This window comes from Rhineura floridana, chromosome 19 (assembly GCF_030035675.1).
Source record: "Rhineura floridana isolate rRhiFlo1 chromosome 19, rRhiFlo1.hap2, whole genome shotgun sequence".
NCBI classification, from domain to species: Eukaryota; Metazoa; Chordata; class Lepidosauria; order Squamata; family Rhineuridae; genus Rhineura; species Rhineura floridana.
Genome location: NC_084498.1, coordinates 9,023,958 through 9,045,275, shown reverse-complemented (window position 1 = coordinate 9,045,275; position 21,318 = coordinate 9,023,958). Strand labels below are relative to the sequence as shown.

Here is a 21,318-nt window from a genome sequence, read left to right as displayed (position 1 = left end):
CAGGGTCCACTCCATCAGCTCTCCCTCCACCTGTCCTTCACCTGGCTCCAGCAGATGAAGAGATGAAACTGCAGAGGCCATTCCATTAGCTCTCCTGACAAACCAGCACCACTAGACTCCTCCTCTCACCTGAACTATTTCCATACAAGCTGGTCATTATAAGAACTTCACAATGTTAAGAACTATTGCCTGAGTTTGCCAGTTTTCCTCTCCCCTGCCCCTTCCCTTTTTCCTTTTGTGTTGTGTCTTTTAGACTGTAAGCCTTTCCTGCTAAAATGAAATGGGGTATAAATGCTTAAAGTAAAGAAATAAAGAATATCAGTGAGGAGACCCAGGTTCTAAATCTTAGCAGCTGGTCCTGAGCTTCACCAGAATTCCTGATAGCAATGTATCCAGAATATGTGAGTATGTTGACCACAGGGCACTCACAGGGTGATGATTGCTACCTGTGGTATGGATGGAAGATGTCTCTGTGGCAGAGCCTGGCTTCAAGGATGCCATTTTATGTTGCTCAAAAGAATATGTGGTTACATATTTACAATGCTTTCAATTTTTCTGAATTTCTTTTTCATACCTGAACCGGCAGAACAACATAGCCTCCTTCATACAACACTTGCTCAACAGCATCATTAAAATTAGGGTAGCGTACTCGAGGGCAATCAAGTCCAGGAAACAGGTCAGAGATGAGGCCAAGAAAAAGAGGAACATCTTCAAAAACAAATTTGGGAAGGTTCATGTCTCGCAGAGCTCTCATCAGGACCACATCCTAGATTTTTTTAAAAAAGCACGTTAAATATTTTTAGTTAATAAAATGGGCTTTCTTCAGCAAACACCCCCTCCAATTTCATAGCCCCCTCACATAGTAACTGCCTTTTACTGTATAATACTTAAAAGTTTCCTATCTAACGTTCATGGTGTTTAATTTTCATTTAGTTAAGTCTACCTCTTTGAGGCTGCCAGAGGAACTGAAAGTGACAGATCCTAAATGAAATTAATATGCTCTTTAACAGACCAATTTGACAAAGTAATTCATTATATACCCCAATAGTTTCCAACACAAACTTTTGAAACTAGCACTTAAGTAATTTGTAGAAAGGATCCCTTGCAAGTTATCATCCAAGCACCATGCATGGAAAAAAACATACGCATCAAAAGTATTTATCTGGACAAATATGACACACTTACTTTCTATCATGTTTGTTGTACTCAAAAACGCTTCCTTTTATTTTAATAATTCTGTCAACAGAATTATTCAACCAATAGCAATAAGGTCACAAACCAAGGAGCTTAATGTGGAGTGGCCATAATTCAGTAACAGAACATATTCAGATTTAATCCCAGAATTTAAAAGCATCAGGTTTGATTTGGATTCCTGCATTGAGCAGGGGGTTGGACTTGATGGCCTTATAAGCCCCTTCCAACTCTACTATTCTATGATTCTATGAATCTAGGTAGCAGGTTATGAGAAGGATCTCTCTCTCAGATCCTGGAGAGCTGCTTCTAGACAGTACTGGGCTAGATGGACAAGGCAATATCATATATTCTAAGCTTCTTAAGAATATAAGAACATCAGAAGAGTCTGCTGGACAGGCCAGTGGCCCATCTAGTCCAGCATCCTGTATTCACAGTGACCATCCAGATGTCTATGGGAAGCCTGCAAGAAGGATCTAAGCATAACAGCACTCTCCCCTCCCGAGGGTTCCAGTAACGGGCATACAGAAGCATACTGCCTCCAACTGTGGAGGTAGAACATATCCATCAGGATTAGTAGCCATTGATAGCCTAATGCTCCATGAATTTGTCTATTCCTCTTTTAAAGCCATCCAAAATTGGTGGCCATCTCTGCCTCCTGTGGAAGTGAATTCTGTTGTTTAACTATGTGCTGCTGTGTGAATAAGTGCTTTCTTTTGTCTGTCCTGAATCTTCCAACATTCAGCTTCATGTCCACAAGTTCTAGCGTTATGACAGAGGGAGAACATTTTTTCTCTATCCACTTTCTCCACACTAAAGATGGAAAGAACTGTCAGTTTCTGCTCTCTCAGTTTCTAAATTTTCCAATCTTTAATTAAGTTCTCCACATTTGTGCAGCAATTTGAGAATGTTTTTATTTATTTTTTCTCCAGCATTTTAGTGCAAATTTCTCTTAATAAGTGCATTTTTGTAGGGAGTTTTGACCAATGTACACATTTTTGCAAGCCATTTCTCATCATATAAAGCATTTTGCATGTTATTTTCATGAATATATTCATTTTTATGCACACTTTCCCCTAATACATGCATTTTTTAAACATACTTTGGTTGGCGAACAGCACTGCAAAATTCAAATAAGTGTGAATTTTGAAGGATGGCTGTGTTTCAGTTCTCATATTGTTTTGGAAAGTGCAAATTCGATAAATTCAGCTTGAAGGAGCTGCACTGGTTGCCTGCATGCTTGAACCAACTTCAAGAAGCTTGTACTGACTTATAAAGCCCTGTGTGGCTTAGGACCTTGGTACTTGATGGAATGCCTTCTCCCATATATACCTGCACAGATGTTACAACCTAGCAAGAGCACCCTCTTGACTGTGCCACATTTGCCAAGTATTCACTATGCAGCAACACCTGAGAGGGCATTCTTGATGCAGGCACGCTGACTACAGAATGCCCTCCTACCCCCCCAGATTCGACTAGTACTGACTCCAATAGATTTTCAGAGCCAGTTGTTGTTGTTGTTATGTGCCTTCAAGTCGATTACAACTTATGGCCACCCCATGAATCAGCAACCTCCAATAGCATCTGTCATGAACCACCCTGTTCAGATCTTGTAAGTTCAGGTCTGTGGCTTCCTTTATGGAATCAATCCATCTCTTGTTTGGCCTTCCTCTTTTTCTACTCCCTTCTGTTTTCCCCAGCATTATGGTCTTTTCTAATGAATCATGTCTTCTCATTATGTGTCCAAAGTATGATAGCCTCAGTTTCATCATTTTAGCTTCTAATGATAGTTCTGGTTTAATTTGTTCTAACACCACATTTCAAATGAGTTGATTTTTCTCTTATCCGTTGTTTTTACTGTCCAACTTTCACATCCATACATAGAGATCGAGAATACCATGGTCTCAATGATCCTGACTTTGGTGTTCAGTAATACACCTTTGCATTTGAGGACCTTTTCTAGTTGTCTCATAGCTGTCCTCCCCAGTCCTAGCTTTCTTCTGATTTCTTGACTATTGTCTCCATTTTGGTTAATGACTGTGCCAAGGTATTGATAATCCTTGACAAGTTCAATTGTCAACTTTAAAGTTACATAAACCTTCTGTTGTCATTACTTTAGTCTTTTTGACGTTCAGCTGTAGTCCTGCTTTGGTGCTTTCCACTTGAACTTTAATCAGCATTCGTTTCAAATCATTACTGGTTTCTGCTAGTAGTATGGTATCATCTGGCATATCTTAAATTATTGATGTTTCTCCCTCCAATTTTCACACCTCCTTCATCTTAGTCCAGTCCCGCTTTCCGTATGATATGTTCTGCATATAGATTAAACAGATAGGGTGATAAAATACAACCCTGTCTCACACCCTTTCCGATAGGGAACCAATCGGTTTCTCCATATTCTGTCCTTACAGTAGCCTCTTGTGCAGAGTATAAGTTGCACATCAGGACAATCAGATGCTGTGGCACCCCCATTTCTTTTAAAGCATTCCATAGTTTTTCGTGATCTACACAGTCAAAGACTTTGCTGTAATCTATAAAGCACAGAGTGATTTTCTTCTGAAATTCCTTGGTCCGTTCCATTATCCAACATATGTTTGCAATATGATCTCTACTGCCTCTTCTCCTTCTAAATCCAGCTTGGACGTCTGGCATTTCTCGCTCCATATATGGTAAGAGCCTTTGTTGTAGAATCTTGAGCATTACTTTACTTGCATGGGATATTAAGGCAATAGTTTGATAATTACTGCATTCTCTGAGATCCCCTTTCTTTGGAAGTGGGATATATACTGAACGCTTCCAGTCTGTGGGCCATTGTTTAGTTTTCCATATTTCTTGACAAATTTTTGTCAAAATCTGGACAGATTCAGTCTCAGTAGCTTGCAGCAACTCTATTGGTATGCCATCTGTTCCTGGTGATTTGTTTCTTCCAAGTATTTTAAGAGCAGCTTTCACCTCACATTCTAAAATTTCTGGTTCTTCATCATATGGTTCCTCCATGAATGAATCTGTCATCCTTGCATCTCTTTTATAGAGTTCTTCAGTGTATTGCTTCCATCTTCCTTTTATTTCATCTCAGTCAGTCAGTGTGTTCCCCTGTTGATATTCAACATCCCTACTCTTGGTTTAAATTTCCATTTCATTTCTCTAATCTCTTGGAACAGGGCTCTTGTTCTGCCCTTTTTGTTGTCCTCTTCTATTTCTATACAATAACTATTGTAATAGTTTTCTTTGTCCCTACATACTAGTCGCTGTATTGTTGCATTTAGGGTTCTGACCATGTTTCTATCTCCTTTTGCTTTGCTTTCCTTCTTTCTTTAATCATTTTAAGAGTTTCTTCAGTCCTCCATTGAGGTATTTCTCTCTTTCTAACAAGAGGTATTGTCTTTTTGCATTCTTTCCTGATAATGTCTCTGACTTCACTCCATAGTTCTTCTGGTAATCTATCAACTAAGTTTAAAGCCTCAAATCTGTTCCCTATTTGATCTTTATATTCTTCTGGGATGTTATTTAAATTGTATTTTGGCATTATGATTGCTTTGTTCTTCTTCTTTAGCTTTACTCTGATTTTTGATACGACCAGTTCATATCTGTACCGCAGTCTGCTCGTCTTATTTTTGCAGAAAGTATGGAACTTGTCCACCTTCTGTTTCCAATTATGTAATCAATTTTATTGTGATATTCTGTATTTTAATCTTTTGTACACCGCCCAGAGAGCCACTCGCTATGGGCGGTTTAAAAATGAAACAAACAAATAAATAAATAAATAAATTTGATTCCTATAATGACCATCTGGTGATATCCACGTGTACAGTAGTCTTTTCAGGTGCTCAAAGAATGTGTTGGCAAGAAACAAATCATTGGCTTCACAGAATTCAATAAGTCTTTCTCCTGCTTCATTTCTGTCACCTAAGCCCCATTTCCCCACAATTCCTAGTTCTTCTCTGTTCCCTACTTTTGCATTCCAGTCCCCCATGATTATCATCATATCTTGTTTTGGTGTGTGATCAATTTCCTCCTGTACGTCTGCGTAAAATCTCTGCAATTCTTCTTCTGTGTTGACGTTGGAGCGTAGACTTGGATGATGGTTATGTTAATAGGTTTCCCGTTTAATCTCATTGATATCACTCGCTCAGACCTTGCGTTTTAGCTCCTAATTGCTTTTGCTACATCACTTCTCACTATTAAAGTAACCCTGTTTCTTCTTGATTTCTCATTTCCTGCATAAAATATTTTGTAGTTGCCTGATTGAAAATGTACCCTTCCTGTCCATTTTAATTCACTCAAGCCAAGTATTGTAATGTTGATACATTCTATTTCTTGCTTGACAATTTCTAACTTACCCTGGTTCATACTTCTCACATTCCATGTTCCTATTGTGTGCATCGTACAACTCCGGACTCTCCTTTCGCATCTGTGCGCATCAGCCTCTGGGCTTCCTTTTGGCTTTGACCCAGCTGTGTCATTAGTCACAGCGCTACTCGTATTTGTTCTTCCCCAGTAGCTCAGTGAGTGCCTTCTGACCTGGGGGTCTCATCTTCCGGCACTATCCCGTGTTGCATTTTGGATACTCTGTTCATAGGGTTTTTGTGGTAAGAGGTATTCAGAGGTGGTTTACCATTGCCTTCCTCTGAGTTTGGATGCATCTTAGTCTGGTGTCTCAGCTTTGACCATTCCGCCTTGGGTGCCCCTGCTAGGAGTCTAGCCTTTTGGTCTAGACTCCTGACGGCATTGCTCTCAGCTTCTTCAACACTCTCCCAAAGCCCCTCACCACGTTAAGGTGTGCATCCTAAAGGGGGCCAGAGTCAGTTAGAAACACACTTATTCATCAGGTCCTTAGTTAAATTGCTTTATTTGCAAGTTTGGGTATGTGTACCCTTTGTGTGAATCTTTGGTTTTTAGTTTTATTATTTTATTTCTACATTGTGTCAGATAGCTGTTTATACAATAAATTATTGTTTTAATATGTATGTTTGGACTTTGGTCCTTACCTGAAATAAATTTCTCCTGGATGATAGTCCACCAAAGTGGAATTTGCTTAAAGTTCCAAGAGGTAGATGGTCCCATCTTCTTATGACCAAGCAGTTGCTCCAACCTTTTTTCCTAACACTACCTTGGGGAAGGGCTATGACTCAATGGTTGAGCATCAGCCTTGCATACAGCAGGTCCCATATTCAGTTCCCAGCATCCCCATGTAGAGGTAGGAGAGATTCCTGCCTGAAACCCTGGAGAGCTGCCGCCAGTCAGTGTGGACAATACTGAGTTAGATGGACTTATGATCCAAGTCAGCTTCCTACGTACTTCCCTCTACTCTTCTCTGTGTCCATAAATCTAATATAGTAACTTGGCCTCTTGGCTGCTGCAATAAGCCCTGGATCAACTGTGACCAAGCAACCAGATTCACTGTTTTCCAGGATGCCAGGTCAAAGGATTAAGATATATTTACCTCATTGAGGTCTGGTGAGCCTCTCTTCAATTCTCCTGCCATCACCAGTACTGACTTCAGAGCCCGAAGCCCAAAATCATAGTGATGCTGTTTAGAAAGCTGTTCTCTTGCCAATTTGTAGAGCACTGTCATTTTCTTGGCCAGCGTCTAATGGACAAAATGGGGCATGAACACAGACAAATGTTATTGTTAAAGCCCTGAAGCTCCCCATGGACACTTTGCATCAACAAAAATACATGTCTCACAGGTGTGAATTAACCACTCTAGATTTAACACCACAGATGAAACTTTCATTTTATTTCACATTATTTTGTGCAAAATACTTTTCAGCAGAAACAGTTCATACAATCGGCTGACAGTCATTAAGGAATATTTATTTATTTGATTTATATCCCCTTTTTTGAGGCACCGACCTACCTTTGCCATAAGAAATCCTTCGGAAAACAGCATGATTTCACAGATTTGTTGAAGATCTGGCACTATTACCACCACAGGTCTGAACAGAGCCTTTACGGATTCAGGGAGCTCAGTACGGCCTGCATAGCCAGGATTCATGGTGATAAAAATGCCCATTCGTGGATCGAGAGAAATTTCTTGCCCTTCAAACTGAAACATAAACCTAAGTCAAGGTCAGACAGATACAGACAGAGGGAAATAGGCCTATTGTAAGATTTCCATTGTCCAAACTTACATGAGCCTGAACCCAAATTCAATCCTTTATGCATAAAATCACCTCTTTTTCCTTTTTACCTGAAATGTTTTCAATTGGTTCATCAAGGCATTTCGGATAGTCTGAATCTGTGAAGAGATGACTGAAAGCACAGAAGCATCAATCCGATTAAATTCATCGAAGCAACCCCAAGCTCCACACTGGGCAAGACCGGAGAAAATTTTACCCACTGCCTAGAATGCAAAAGATGACAAAGCATGAAAACTGAATGTTCCTTGCTTTCCATGAATGTTCCTTCTGCTCCAATGTGAAGGAGGCATCCAGACATGGGATGTCGCCTACTACTACCTAAGACAGGAAGGATCCCATGGCCTAAATTTGAAGTCTTGGGCAAGACTGAGGAGGCTTCACCCCAGTTCCGTCCCATTGCTGAGGCAACAACAGAGTGTGCATATACTCTGTTGACACTAGAGGGGAAAGCAATGTTAAAAGAAGAGAACTGGAGCCTTCTCTGAGAACACCTGGCACAGATGGAAGTTTGCAGCTTAAGCCTTGAACAAAACCACCAAAAGAACAGATAAGGCTGGATGTCTCCTTTACACTGAACCAGAAAGAACATCTGCAGTAAGTGACTAACAGTCCATTCTCTGTCCAGTGGGAGGGAGGCATTTAGAGGTGAGATTTATCCAAGCCTACCCCCTTTAACGGGAGGGGTATGCCCTGCAATGCTCTCCTGCTGAACGCTGCCTCTGCCGAGCCATAAGTATCCATTTTATAATGCCTTCTAAATGTATTTGATGATGACTGTGAATAGGCAGCAGTGATGGAATTGTGCCTCTGTGAATGCTTGCAGAAAGCAACAAAACAAGGTCAGGTTGGAGGGCACGCCTCCTCTCTGCGTGCAGAGATGAAACAGAAGTGCTAAGAGGGAGGTGTGGGCTTGAGGGTGAGAGAGGGACAGTACAGAGGAAGTGACAGCTGCAGGAAAAGCCCTACAGCATTTGGAAGTTACTGTTGGAGCCCAGTCAGACTTGGATAGGCAAGGAAGAGGGTGGCTCCCTCTTTCTCAAGGCTGCAGAAGACCAAAACACTGATAGACTAAGTAGGAGGGTGGCAATGTCAATTCCTAACAGCCAAAGGGAAGGTTGCTTGGGTGAATATTGGAGGGTGGTATTGAGGGAGGGAACAATAGTAATTTCTTTGTTAAATGGGCACAGGGGCAAGCCTAGGACAAGGAACGGGGAGGAACCGAATCACAATAAGGCAGGCGAAGTCCATGGGAGGTGATTAACCAGCTCCCAACTTCTAAGGACTCTCCAGGTTTACCCTGAAGCAGGAGTGGCCTGGAGTTCCGAGGAACCTCAGGAGGGGTGGGTTAGAGGGAAAACCAGCCCACTGTAAAGTGTAGCAATGACCACGTTGTGGCCCTGCAGATCTCCATTAAAGGAACCCTTGTAGAGAAGGCTACATCAGTATAGGCTATGCTAGTGGAATGTGCCATGATCTTATATGGCTGGGGAAAGTGCTGAGCCTCATACGCTAGTGGTATACATGCCTTGTTCCACCTGGAAAAGGTGGTCTTAGATACCTTTGGGCGCAAGGTAGAGGTGTTTTTCTAATAACCATTTTATTGAGTTTTTCAGATACAAAGAAAAAAAGCGGAAAGAAGGTACGGTTGGACTTACCATGAATGGTGTTTCTTCATGGATGCCATGAGGTCTCCACGTGGGTTACAGTCCCCAATCAGCTCGAGACAGGAACCTGTCATAATTTTTTCCTGGCTCCTCCCCTTCTTACTGAGGTGATGCCAGTTCTCTTTCTTGGCTAGCTTGGAACTTCACCTCAGTGTAACATAGAAAGAAAGAAATGCGAAGGTAGAGACAAACAGAATAAGATCAGATAGCGCATAGTGCAGATGGAATTCCCAGCCCCTCATAGGGAGGGTCGTGGAGACCTCATGGCATCCATGAAGAAACACCGTTCACGGTAAGTCCAACCGTACCTTCTTTCATGGATGCCAGTGAGGTCTCCACGTGGGACGTACTAAAGCTCGGCCATAGGGTGGGTCTATTGATTAAAGACCTGCTGTAGAACTCTACGACCGAATGCAGCCTCCGCAGATGCGTACAAGTCCATTTTGTAGTGCCGGGTAAACGACGAAGGCGAGGCCCAAGTTGCTGCCCTGCAGATCTCCTCCAATGGGGCATTAGCCGAAAAAGCTGCTGTTGTGGCTGCCGCCCTAGTAGAATGCGCCGTGATCCCGTGCGGCACGGGTTTACTGAGTGATCTGTAGGCCAAGGAGATGCATGCCTTCAGCCATCTCGCTATAGTTGAGTTTGACACCTTGTGGCCCAGAGTCGGAGGGTGGAAAGATATCAGCAGAGATTCCGATCTACGGAACTGTGCTGTCCTATTGATGTATACCTCACATCAAGGGAGTGCCATGCCCTTTCCATGGGGTGTTTAGGGTTTGGGCAAAACGTGGGCAGCACAATCTCCTGTCGTAGGTGAAACTGAGATCTGACCTTTGGAATGAAGCCAGGAGCGATCCGGAGTACAACTCTATTCTTATGGAAGGTGCAGAGGTGTTTTAGCACTGATAGAGCCTGAATCTCTGATACCCTGCATGCTGACGTGATTGCTATGAGGAACGTGACTTTGAAGGTGAGTATTCGCAAAGGAACCATCTGCAGAGGTTCGAATGGAGGTTTTTGTAGTGCAGTCAGTACTGTATGCAGGTGCCATGAAGGAAATCTGTGCACTACCGGAGGGTTAATAACGGTTGCCCCTCTTAGAAATCTCTTGAGCAACGGATGTGACGCTAGAAAAACCCCTTCATCTAAAGATAGAACGGATGCAAGTGCCGACAGTTGACGCTTGAGGGTGTTAGGACGTAGACCCTGGTTAAGGCCCTTCTGGAGGTACTGCAAAATATGTGGTGCAGATGCCGTCATAGGATCGGTGTCGTGAGCTGTACACCAACGTAGGAAAGCTGCCCAAGTGGATTGGTAGATCCTGAGCGTAGACGGTCTACGTGACGCCAGGATAGTTGCTGTTGCATCAGGTGAGATCTGTAATGCTAACAGCCTGCTCCATTCAACCTCCAGGCAACTAGTTGAAGCCAGGCTGGGTCTGGGTGGAGGACCAGTCCCTGATGTAACAGGTCGTGGCGATCTGGAAGTGCGAGCGGGGTTTTGACAGACATCTGGACGAGGTCTGCAAACCACGGTCTTCTCGGCCAGTATGGGGCTATTAGGACCACCTGTGCCTCTTCCCTCCTGATCTTGTTGAGGACTCTGGCTATGAGAGGAGTCGGTGGAAACGCATGCACTAGAAGCTGTGGCCAGCTCGCCGTCAGTGCGTCTGTCTGTTCTGCCGCACGCGTCTGGAATCTTGTAAAGAATCGAGGGATTTGATAGTTTGCGTCCGAGGCAAAAAGGTCCACTTCTAGTTTTCCAAATTGCTGTTGAACCATCAGGAAGACACTTCTGTTGAGTGCCCATTCCCCTGGGAATATCTGACATCTGCTGAGCCAATCCGCCCGGTCGTTCATTGCCCCCTGCAGGTATTCCGCCGTCACAGATGTAAGGCGATGCTCTGCCCAGGAGAGCATGGACATTGCTTCTCTGCTGAGGAGTTTGGATCGGGTCCCTCCTTGCCTCATTAGGTATGATCTGGTCGACGTGTTGTCTGTTTTGATCAATACATTGGGGCAGTGAAGACTGGGAAAGAAATGCTTCAGCGCCAGATGAGCCGCCCTCAGTTCCAGCCAATTGATGGACCTGGCTGCCTCTGGTGGACTCCAACGTCCTTGTACGAAAAGATCCATATAATGGGCACCCCAGCCCCCGAGGCTTGCATCTGAAGTGATTATTGCCCAGGGCAGCTCCTGTATCGGGATCCCCCTGGACAAATTTGAGTCCTGATGCCACCAGGTGAGTGACTGACGCACGTCGTGTGGCAAGGCAACCTTGCGGTGTCGTCTGGAGGCAATGTCTCTCTGGAATTTGATCAGAAGATGTTGCAGAGGATGTGAGTGAAGCCTGGCCCATGGTGTAACTGCTATAGATGATGCCATCATTCCAAGCAGTTTTGCCAGGCGCATCAAGTCTGATTTCGGTTGTCCGCATATGGAGCGTGCTAGATCGGTGATGGCCCGGATCCTCTGTGGTGCCAGCGTTATAGTTTGTGCAGTGGTGTCTATCACCGTGCCTAGGTGTATTAGTGATTGTGTGGGGTAGAGGTGGCTCTTTAGAACATTCACTAAAAACCCGTGGCTCTGTAGGAAACTGAATGTAAGCTTTAAGTCTTTGTTTGCCTGGGTAAACGACCGGGACCTGAGTAGTAGGTCGTCCAAATAAGGGGAAATATGCACCCCTGCCAGGCATAGACCTGACAGTGCTGCTGCCAGCACCTTGGTGAAGATCCTGGGTGCCGTGGCCAGCCCGAAGGGCAGGGCTTTGTACTGAAAGTGTTTGTTGTTGTATGTAAACCGGAGCAACCTTCTGTGTCTGGGGTGAATTGGAATGTGCAGGTAGGCCTCCTTGAGGTCTATGGATGCCAAATAGTCCTGGGGTTGGAGTGCCTCTCTGATTGAAGCTATAGTTTCCATCCGGAAAGTCCTCCGTTTCAGGAACTGGTTGACAAACCTGAGGTCGAGCACCCCCTGAACGAATTGTCCTTTTTTGCCACCAAAAACAAGAGGGAGTACACTCCGGAAAACCGTTCCTTTATTGGGACAGGTTCTATGGCTGAGATTTGTAGAAGGTGCTCTATTTCTTCTAGGAATGTTCCGTGTTTTTGTGGTGATGTCGGTCTGTGAGAGAAGACGAAACATGGGGGTGGATACTGGTGTAACTCTAGTCTGTATCCATCTTTGATAATGCTCAGGACCCATTTGTCTTTTGTTGTTGTCTGCCATTGGTTCAGGAAGTAATTGAGTCGACCGCCTACAGGTATAGAGTCAGAAGCGTTGTTGTGGTTGACGCTGCTGCCTAGTCTGGTAGGATTGTTGTCTATTCCGGTGGAATCTCTGGGGAGGCTTCTGGTTTTGCCAAGGAAAACGGGAGCCTCTGAAATCCCTCTGTCTGTTACTAAAGAAGGGCTTTGAGCCACGAAAGGAGCGCATCTGAAAAGTGGGGGTATAGCGTCAAAATGGCCTTTTTTCGTCTTTACCCTGTGAGGGCATCACTTTCTTTTTATCTTTATTGTCCACCAAAACTTCTGCCAGATTGTCTTCCCCAACCAATTTTCCACCTGTATATTTAGCCGTGGCTAGATTAAATCTGGATGCATTGTCCGCATCCCAGTGCGAAAGCCATACTAGGCGTCTGGCTACCACTGCCGTGGCCATAGCCCTGGCTGCAAATTGTGAGGAGTCCATGGTAGCGTCTGCTACAAAAGCGACACAGCATGAGAGTTTTAAAATGGACTTTCGTAACTTGGAAACCTCTAGGTCTTGATTTTGGGCTAGGTCCTCAATCCACAGCAGTGATGCCCTAGAGAATACTGAGGCTGCCACCGAGGCTCTTATGGACATCGCCGTCGCCTCATGCACTCGCTTAAGTGCCAGAGCTGACTTACGTTGTATCGGATCTTTGAGATGAGCATCCCCATCCCGTGGCAAGATGGAATGATAGGAGAGCAGTAATAGGCCCATCTATGTCTGGGGCTCGCAACTGCTCCATGACACTGGGTTCTAAGGTATACAGTCTAGTGGCCCAGTTTGTCCCCCTTTTTGGGTATAGCGGTAGTTCCCACTCCTGTTGAATATTAGTCAACAGCATAGGTGGGCAGGGAATGCCCTTAGGCCCAATCTTTACGGTAGGCAGCACCATAGCCTGTCTGGAGGATGTAGGTTGTTCCTCAGAAGGAGCAGTCAGCTCCAGGGAAGCGATCACCTTTTTTAACAATGGTTCAAAATGAACTTCCAAAAATAGTCTAAACGAAGTTTAAGCCTCTGTATCTGAGGCATCGGTCCATTCTCCGTCATCCCTGGACCCCATAGAATCGGTTTCTGATAAGGGATCCTGGTGATCCTGCTCATAATACCCCCTACCCACGGCCACCAAAGTCGGGTCAGGGGAAGGCTGTCTGACAACATGGCATGGCCTCTTACATGGGGGGGCGGCTACTGGCGGAGACTGTGGGCGTTGTGGGGCGTTGTGGGGCGTCACTTTAAGTGGTGGGACCTCCTCTAATAGCATCTGCTTAAGTTGTCGGATTACATCAGGCGAAAATAATTGTGCCAGCGTCATCGAAGAGGTTATTAAGGAAGCTGGCATAGGCTGAGGAGAGAGCTGGGGTGGAGAAGTGGGGGGGCCATACTGTGCATGGGCTTCCATCATTTCGTCATCCTCTGACCTGCTGTCCTCCAGCTGCTCCAGTAGATGGCGCTGGACTGCGGGCTCTATCGAGCACGCCTCTTGTGTGCCACTCAAAATGGCTGCCGCCGCATTTTCGGCGGGAAAACTTATTGGGGAGCTGGAGGAGGCAGTAGGCACTGGCGAAAACCTCACCTCCTGCAGCAGGCCTCCGCCTTAAGTGTTCGAATCGGAAGGGCGATGAGAGCTATGCCGCAATGTAGTAGCGAAATTCACGCTCTGACGCGAGGCTTCTTGCCTATGCTCCACCATATCCAATGTCTGCAGGGAACTGACCGCAGCAGGAGCTGGGTGCGGCCCTGATTTTTTGTGTCCCTTCTTTTTCTCGGATGGCGGGACAGATGGTGGCCGGGACCTGACTGCAGCAGGAGCTGAGTGCTGCCCTGACCCCTTATGGCCTTGCGGGGAACCGACCACAGTAGCCACTGTGTGCTGCCCTGTTTCTCTAAGGGTTTTTGTCCTGGCGGTCTGAGAAGATGGTGCTGTTTCCATATCTCAGACGGGACAGAAAATAGAGATAAGAAAGGAAGAATAGAGATAGTAATTCCCCCCCTTTTTTAAAAAAACTAATTAATACAGAGTGTACGAAATCAAGTATAGAAAGAACAAAGGAAAAAGAGGAGCCGAAGGCTGATAGTCATAGGAGTTAGAGAAAACAGCCAAAGGTTGTTGCCCGAAGTGGCATCACCTCAGTAAGAAGGGGAGGAGCCAGGAAAAAATTATGACAGGTTCCTGTCTTGAGCTGATTGGGGACTGTAACCTACGTGGAGACCTCACTGGCATCCATGAAAGAAGAAAAAGACACACATATCCCATAAATCAAAAACCTGCCCAACACAGAAAAAAGAGAAAAAGGGACGGAGGGCAAAATATGACATCATAATGCAATGACCAGAACCATATCAACAGTTTCAGATTTCCTGGGATGTTGATGAAAGTTGCTGCTGTGATTGATGATCAGGCCCAAGGTAGAGGTATCGAAGGAAACAAACATGCAATTTGACCCTCTGAAGTACCTGGTCCTCCCAATATAAATGTTGAGCACTTTGCACATATCCAATTTGTACCAAGCCTTCTCACAGGGGTGAGAAGGGTTAGGGCAGAAGGGAGGTAGGACTGGTTCTTGAGAGCAAACAAGGAATTAACTTTAGAGATAAAGCCCAGGTCTGGTCCTAGAATCACTCTGTCCTTTTCTACAATGCACAGGTCCTTGATGGAGAGCACCTGTAGTTCAGAGACACACCTCACACACATGACTGTCACCAAAAAGGCTCCCTTCAGTAAGAGAATTTTCAGTAGAGCTGCCTCCTTTGAGGCATCATAAGAACAACATGCAAGCTCCAGTAAGGGAACTGGTGGACTGATAAGCAGGCCCCCCTATCGGAACTTCTTAACATGTGGTTGAGGACTGAGCCAATGACTGGTCAGAAAAGAAACAAGGAAAGGACTACAGGGTGCTAGACCTATGGTCCAGACCCAACTGCAGAAAGCGGAACACCTGACCCATGGTTCACATTGTTGACCTAAGGCAGCAATCACTTTGGAGAGTTAAGATAGAAAATTCTCAGGTAGAGAGAACCTGAAAGTCTCCACCTCCTCAGAGGGGCTATCCTCATTCCATTCCCTCCCTTCCCTTGAATCTATATTAAAAAGTTTGCCTGGGGATCAGGGGACCCTTCCTCATATCCCTCACAGGAATGTTTCACAGAAGGACTTGCATGGCTCTCTCTCTCTTATCTTTCCTTCTTGTGTCCTTAGAAGAAGGAATAGTTTTATGAATAGCAACCTTCTTATGAGCTGTGGCTTTGCTTGAATCTTTACTACCAGCCCCCCTTCTGCTTGTGGGGAGGGGAAGTTGAAGAGGAATTGGAGTCGCCACATCTTCCCACTCCAAGACAGGGGTGTTTAGATTGTTGCGGGTGCCTCTCCTTCTTAAAATTGCGCTCTGGGGACGAACTGCATTGTGAGTGCCTACTTGGGGACCTGGTGGGAGTCGTCAAGGCAGCAGATTTAGCAGTACTATCAGCAGTATTTTTATGACTGTCCCTTACAAGTCATTCTTTGGTTTTCTTTTTACAGGGAACCCCTTTCCTTACTTGTACCATGGTCAGGCAGAGGAGGAGAAAAGTAAAGATTCTTTTATAAAAAAAGAATCTCATTTGAGAAGCAGGGATGAACAAATCTTTCAGTTATGATTTCTCACAGTTTCTCATTTTTCCACAGTTCCAAATCAGTTTACCATTTTTTAAAAAAGGTTCTCATGAAAATTCATCAGCACTGTAGTGTGAGTTTCTCTCCATGTACAGGTTTCTGTATGCCATTTGCCTAAAAGTAACAGTTTTGCAAAGCAATTTCCCCTAACATAATACAATTTTGTATATTTTCACAAATATATGCATTTTATGGACAAAGGGTCCCATGCATTTTCGTAACCATTACTTGGGCTGGAAAATTGCATTGCAGAATTCAAAGATGTGAGAATGTCAAAGGTTGTCTGTGTTTCCCTAGGGAGGAAAAGGCTTAAAAGGCTAACTGAGAAGAAAAGCCAAGGAAAAAGTTGAAATAAAGTAGAAATACTAACTAGGCCAGTGAGAGGGAAAAGTTGACTAGGAAAAAAAAGCTGGGCACGGCAGGAAGACCCCTCAACCCGCTAAGATTTCTAGTCTAGGTTATGTGATTCTGCTTGTCGTGGGTAACAGCAGGAGACAACTCATATTGGCACGTCTCCCTCCCCCTGGACAGATAATATTACTGCCATGCCACAACATGGTCAAAGCTCTGGTATGTCTGCTGTATACAGTGAATGACAGGATGGCTAGAAGCAGCAGAGTTGATATCCCTACCTTGAAATCCATGCCTTCTCCACAGTTCGTGACTACACAGAGCAAGCCCAATGCTTTTGCAAGATCTTTGGTGGTTTCAGTCTTTCCAGTTCCTGCTGGACCTGCAGGGGCTCCACCCAAATACATGGACAAGGCCTTGGGAGGAAAAGAAACAGACAAGTGATGCAAAGAAGGAGAAAAAAATGGAAACTGGTACTTACCATGAATTTCTATTTGCAGATTAGGTTGAAGGATATTCAGTTGAGAGGATAACACCTCCCTCCGGACGTGATAGGCAGGGTCTTTAGAGCCTTTTGCCTCCTCTTTCAGAGGAGGAGTCATCCCGTCCTCTACTAACAGAGAAGAGATCCACTCCTCGACCCCAAAAGGAAAGGAATAGGAAAACGTATAGGCCAATCAGAGGCATAGGAAAAAATTAAAGGTAAACTAACAACAGAACTATAAAGAAGCAGGAAGACAAAGACAAGGATACAAACTAAACTTCATGAGCAGTATGTAAGGTGCAGGCAGAAGCCCTAAAATACCTCATACCACACTCCAGAGGATAGCGCCGAGGAAGAATGCGTGGGTCAAATGTCCTCCAACCTAATCTGCAAGTAGAAATTAATAAGTACCAATTTCCATTTTTTTCCAGATTAAGCTGGAGGACATTAAGCTGAGAGGATGTAGCATAGCAGTGTGCCTCCAAAGGGAAGGCTTCCTCAAAAACAGATTGACACACTACCCTCTGGAGGACCTTCCTGCCAATTGCTGCATCAGCTGATGAGAATGAATCTATCTTGTAATGTTTTACAAAAGTGTGAGGTGACACCCAGGTGGCTGCCCTACAAATTTCCAAGATTGGATAATTCTCCTTGTATGCCACTGAAGTAACAGCTCCCCACAGGGAATGAGCAGTGACCTCCCCCAGGAGGGTCCTTCTCCCATGTTTTGTAGGCCAACGATAGCACCTCTTTCAGCCACCTAGCGATCAATGAAGATGACACCTTGTTACTCTTGTAAGGACCACAGAAAGCCACAAACAACTCCTCTTACCTTCTGAATTCTAATGTCCTATCCAGATAAAATTGTAAGGCCTGTTTGACATTGAGAGAATGCTACTTACACTCTTGGTGACATGGTTAGGGAAAAAAGAAGGAAGCACCACCTCTTGGGACCTGTGGAAAAGGGAATTAACTTTGGGTATGAAAGCAGGGTCAAGACGCAAAACTACTTTATACTGATGAAAAACAGAGTTGTGGATCTGAGGAAAAGAACGCCAACTCATAAACCCTCCATGCTGACGTAATTGCAACTAGGAACAGTTTTACTGTCAACAAGTTAAGATCACAAGAGCCCAAGGGTTCAAAGGGGGAACCTGTTAATGCAGACAAAACCCACTTTAAATTCCATTTAGGAAACCTGTGTACCACATGGGGACAAACTAATAACCCCCCCAATGAATCTTTTATACAGGGGGCTGGAGGAGAAAGTCTTGCCCCCTGAACAAGAAAGAAGGCTGCTCAGGGCAGCAGCCTATCATTTTATTGTGTTGTCACTCAGACCTGTCTAGGCCCACCTGAAGGAACCTGAGAAAGTCCTTAACATCCTTGGCAAGCGGGTCTACTCCAGATCGAGAACACGAAGAAAGGCTTCCCAATTAGTACTATAAATCCTGTTGGTAGAAGCTCTCCTAGAAGCTAACAAAGTGTCCAGAACTAGACCCCAAAACCCCAGATCCATCAATCAGACCCTCTCAGTCTCCAAGCTGTTAGATGGAAGAGATCTGGTTGAGGATAGGACCCTGGACCCTGAATCAGGTGGTCGGGGAGGGACGGGAGATGCCTGTTGAATGGACAAAGGATGTCTTGGCCAAAATGGGGCATCACACTGTCACCTTCCAGAACACTCGAGGGTTGAGTTACCATTCTTCCTCCTTCATAGATATGTGGCTAAGCCAGCCCCTCATTATGTTGTTGACCCCTGCCAGGCGCTCCACCTTGAGCTAAGATACCTGTCTCTCTGACCAACCCAATAACCTGCTCACCTCGGCTATCAGTGCTTTTGACCGTGCCATTCTGCCTGTTGACATAAGATTTGGCCGATGTATTGTCCATCCTGGTCAGTATGTTTGCCCTCTGAAGATCTGAAGCAAATGCCTTCAGTGCCAACTAGTTGGTCCTCAGCTCAAGGACATTGATACTCATCCCGCTCTGACACAGACAACATGCCCTGGACCACCTGCGAACCCATATGGCCCCCCACGCACAGAGGCTCACGTCAATGATCACAACCACCTGGTGTGGCTCCTCTGAGAGCTGTCGGGATCTGCCCACCACCGGAGGGCCTTCTTCAGGGAGCGGGGGACCTCAACCAATAGCCGTCTCTGCAGGATTATCAGATTTTGGAGAGACAACAGAAAATGTTGTAAAGCCCGAGAGTGAAATTGCGCCCACTGGATGAGATCATAGGTGGAGACCATCAGACCCTCCAGACGTGCCAGTGGCATCAGTTCTGCCACCTCCAACCTCTGTATCTGAGACAGTGCCTTCTGAATGAAATAGACCCTCTCCAGTATGAGATACACTAGAAACTGGACCATATCCAGGAGAACTCTCAGATGAGTAATCACCTGCGAGAGAGAAAGAGAGCTCTTGTCCTGACTGATGACAAACCCCAGTTCCTCAAGGCAAGGCAGGGTGGTGCTTGTATCCCTTCAACAGCTGTCTTCTGATAGGGCCCGCATGAAGTTGTCCAAATATGGATAAATCCAAATGCCCCTGATGTGGAGGTGAGGTCATTCAATCTCTATTGAGGTCATTCAATCTCCCTTTCTTAGAGCCACCACAATAGACCACAGGGTCTCCATTTTGAAGTGTTTTCGCAACCCACTTGTTGAGCCGTTTTATATCTAAAATGGCCCAAATATAGCCATTCTTTTTGGGCTCTAAGAAAAAAATAGAATAAACCCGATCTCTGCATCAAGGGTGGCACAGGTTCTACGGCCATTATCTCAAATAGTTGTTGAATGGCTCACCTGTAATTTTGGTGGTTATTCAGCTTCCGCGACCAAGGGGTAGTTACAAAGAGGTCGCGTGTTACCCTGGAGACCTCCAGACCATAACCCTGAGACACAGTCCCCAGAACCCACCTGTCTGTGGTAATTCCCCACCACAGGTGAGTATAGTGTAACAGTTTTGCCCCTACTGGAAGCTGCCTCTGACTCCTCAAGTAGTTAAGCTGATGCGGGCTTCTTTGCCCCTCTCTGGAACCTAGAGGACCCAAAGAGAGAGTGCCCCCCTGAAGGCTGACACCTCCTCCTCTGAATGGCCCTCCCCATCTAGGCCTGTAGTTTATAGGATGAGAAACCCCTCTGTCGAAAAAACTGTTTGGGGGAATGAAAAAACTGAGTCTGTTTACTTTTGATTTTACCCTTCTATTTGGCTGTTGGAAGTGCCTTCTTTTTGTCTCTGGTTTCAATTAGATGGACCTTGAGAAGCTCCCCAAAGAGCTTTGCACCAGAGAAAGGAAGGCTGACTGGGACCCACAGTCCACCTCCCACTATCTTAGCCAAATGTTCTGACGTGCCACAGTGGTAGAGGCCATAGAACGTGTCCCATATTGGAAGGCATCAGAGGACACACTGGCTTCAAGAGAAATCTTGGGAAATCTTGAGACCATTCTTTAACTCCTTAGGGAGATCTCCCCTGATGCCCAGTTCTTCCACCCACATAAATGCAACTCGTGAAAAAACAGGCCATGGTGGCTGCACAGAACACCACCGTGTTTACCTCAAAGCTTCTTTGGAGAGCTCCCTCAACCCTTTTATCACATGGGTCCTTGGGGCCCCCTCCACTTCAGAAGGAGTAACTGCTGGGCAGGCCAGAGTTACCACAGGTGGATCTACAGTGGGAAAACACAGCTCCTGCATTATGACATCTGAAAGCATGTAGTGCTTTCTTGCTAGTTTGGAAACCAGCTTTGCCTTGCTCGGGTCCGCCCACTCAGCCTTCCAAGCTACCTCAAATTGTTATGGGAAGGGTACTTTCAGTGGTGTAGACACCATAGTAGGGAAGGCCTTCTTAGCCCCTGCAGTACCAGAGTGAGAAGGGGGAGGAAGAGAACCCTTCCTCTGTCAGCTGCAAAATTCTATATGCCTTCACTAGGAGGAGCTGCAATATCTCAGGGGGAAAAAGACAGGGTTGAGAATGTGCTGCCTCAACCTCCTCTTCCAATAACACCCCTTCCTCAGAAACCAATTTGTAAGGGGGAGCCTTCAGATCCAAAAGCTTCTCCTGTTCCACAAAAACATTAATAGCCCCCACGTGAGCAGCATTAATGTCAGTAACTGTGGCTATAGCTCCCTGAGAAACAGGTTGTGATACAGGTGAAGAAGCAGTGTTGGGTCCTGTATTGTGGCCTGCGTGGCCAAAGCTGGCAGGTTGAGGCTGAGGAGCCAACTGAGTAGCATGTACCTGTGCCTCAGCCACCACCTGGCCATGTGTGGTTTGCGAGTTCGTTCTGAACTGTTTTGCAACTGGATCATGACTGTCAGAGGAATGAGACTTGTCAGAGTGGGCTGAGGGAGCAGAACCGTCGGAGCCACTAGAAGGACTGTGGCGCCTCTCCCTCTCCTCTTAGAAACATGTTTCTTTGAGTTATGTCTGCGTGTGCATTTTTTTTTTGTGCTGCCCTGCCCTCTGGAGTAGGAGCATCTGTCCCGGCCCCATGGCCAGATCCCAGGTCATCATGGATCTCCTCAGAAATAAAAGACTTAATCCAGCCAAGAAATTTGGGGAACTCACCAGC

General features: G+C 45.4%; 1 protein-coding gene across 4 annotated transcripts in view; it reads right to left on the bottom strand.

The window, feature by feature from the left end:
* The window catches only part of DNAH10 (dynein axonemal heavy chain 10), a 206,647-nt gene that overhangs the window by 99,591 nt on the left and 85,738 nt on the right, over nt 1–21,318 (bottom strand). For all 4 annotated transcript variants that reach the window (XM_061602405.1, XM_061602408.1, XM_061602407.1 and 1 more), the window contains 5 exons: nt 16,531–16,665; nt 7,385–7,537; nt 7,052–7,240; nt 6,635–6,781; nt 575–766 (listed from right to left, as the gene is read on the bottom strand). In XM_061602405.1, the coding sequence (XP_061458389.1) occupies nt 575–766; nt 6,635–6,781; nt 7,052–7,240; nt 7,385–7,537; nt 16,531–16,665 (816 nt within the window). The remainder of the gene's footprint in view (nt 1–574; nt 767–6,634; nt 6,782–7,051; nt 7,241–7,384; nt 7,538–16,530; nt 16,666–21,318) is intronic.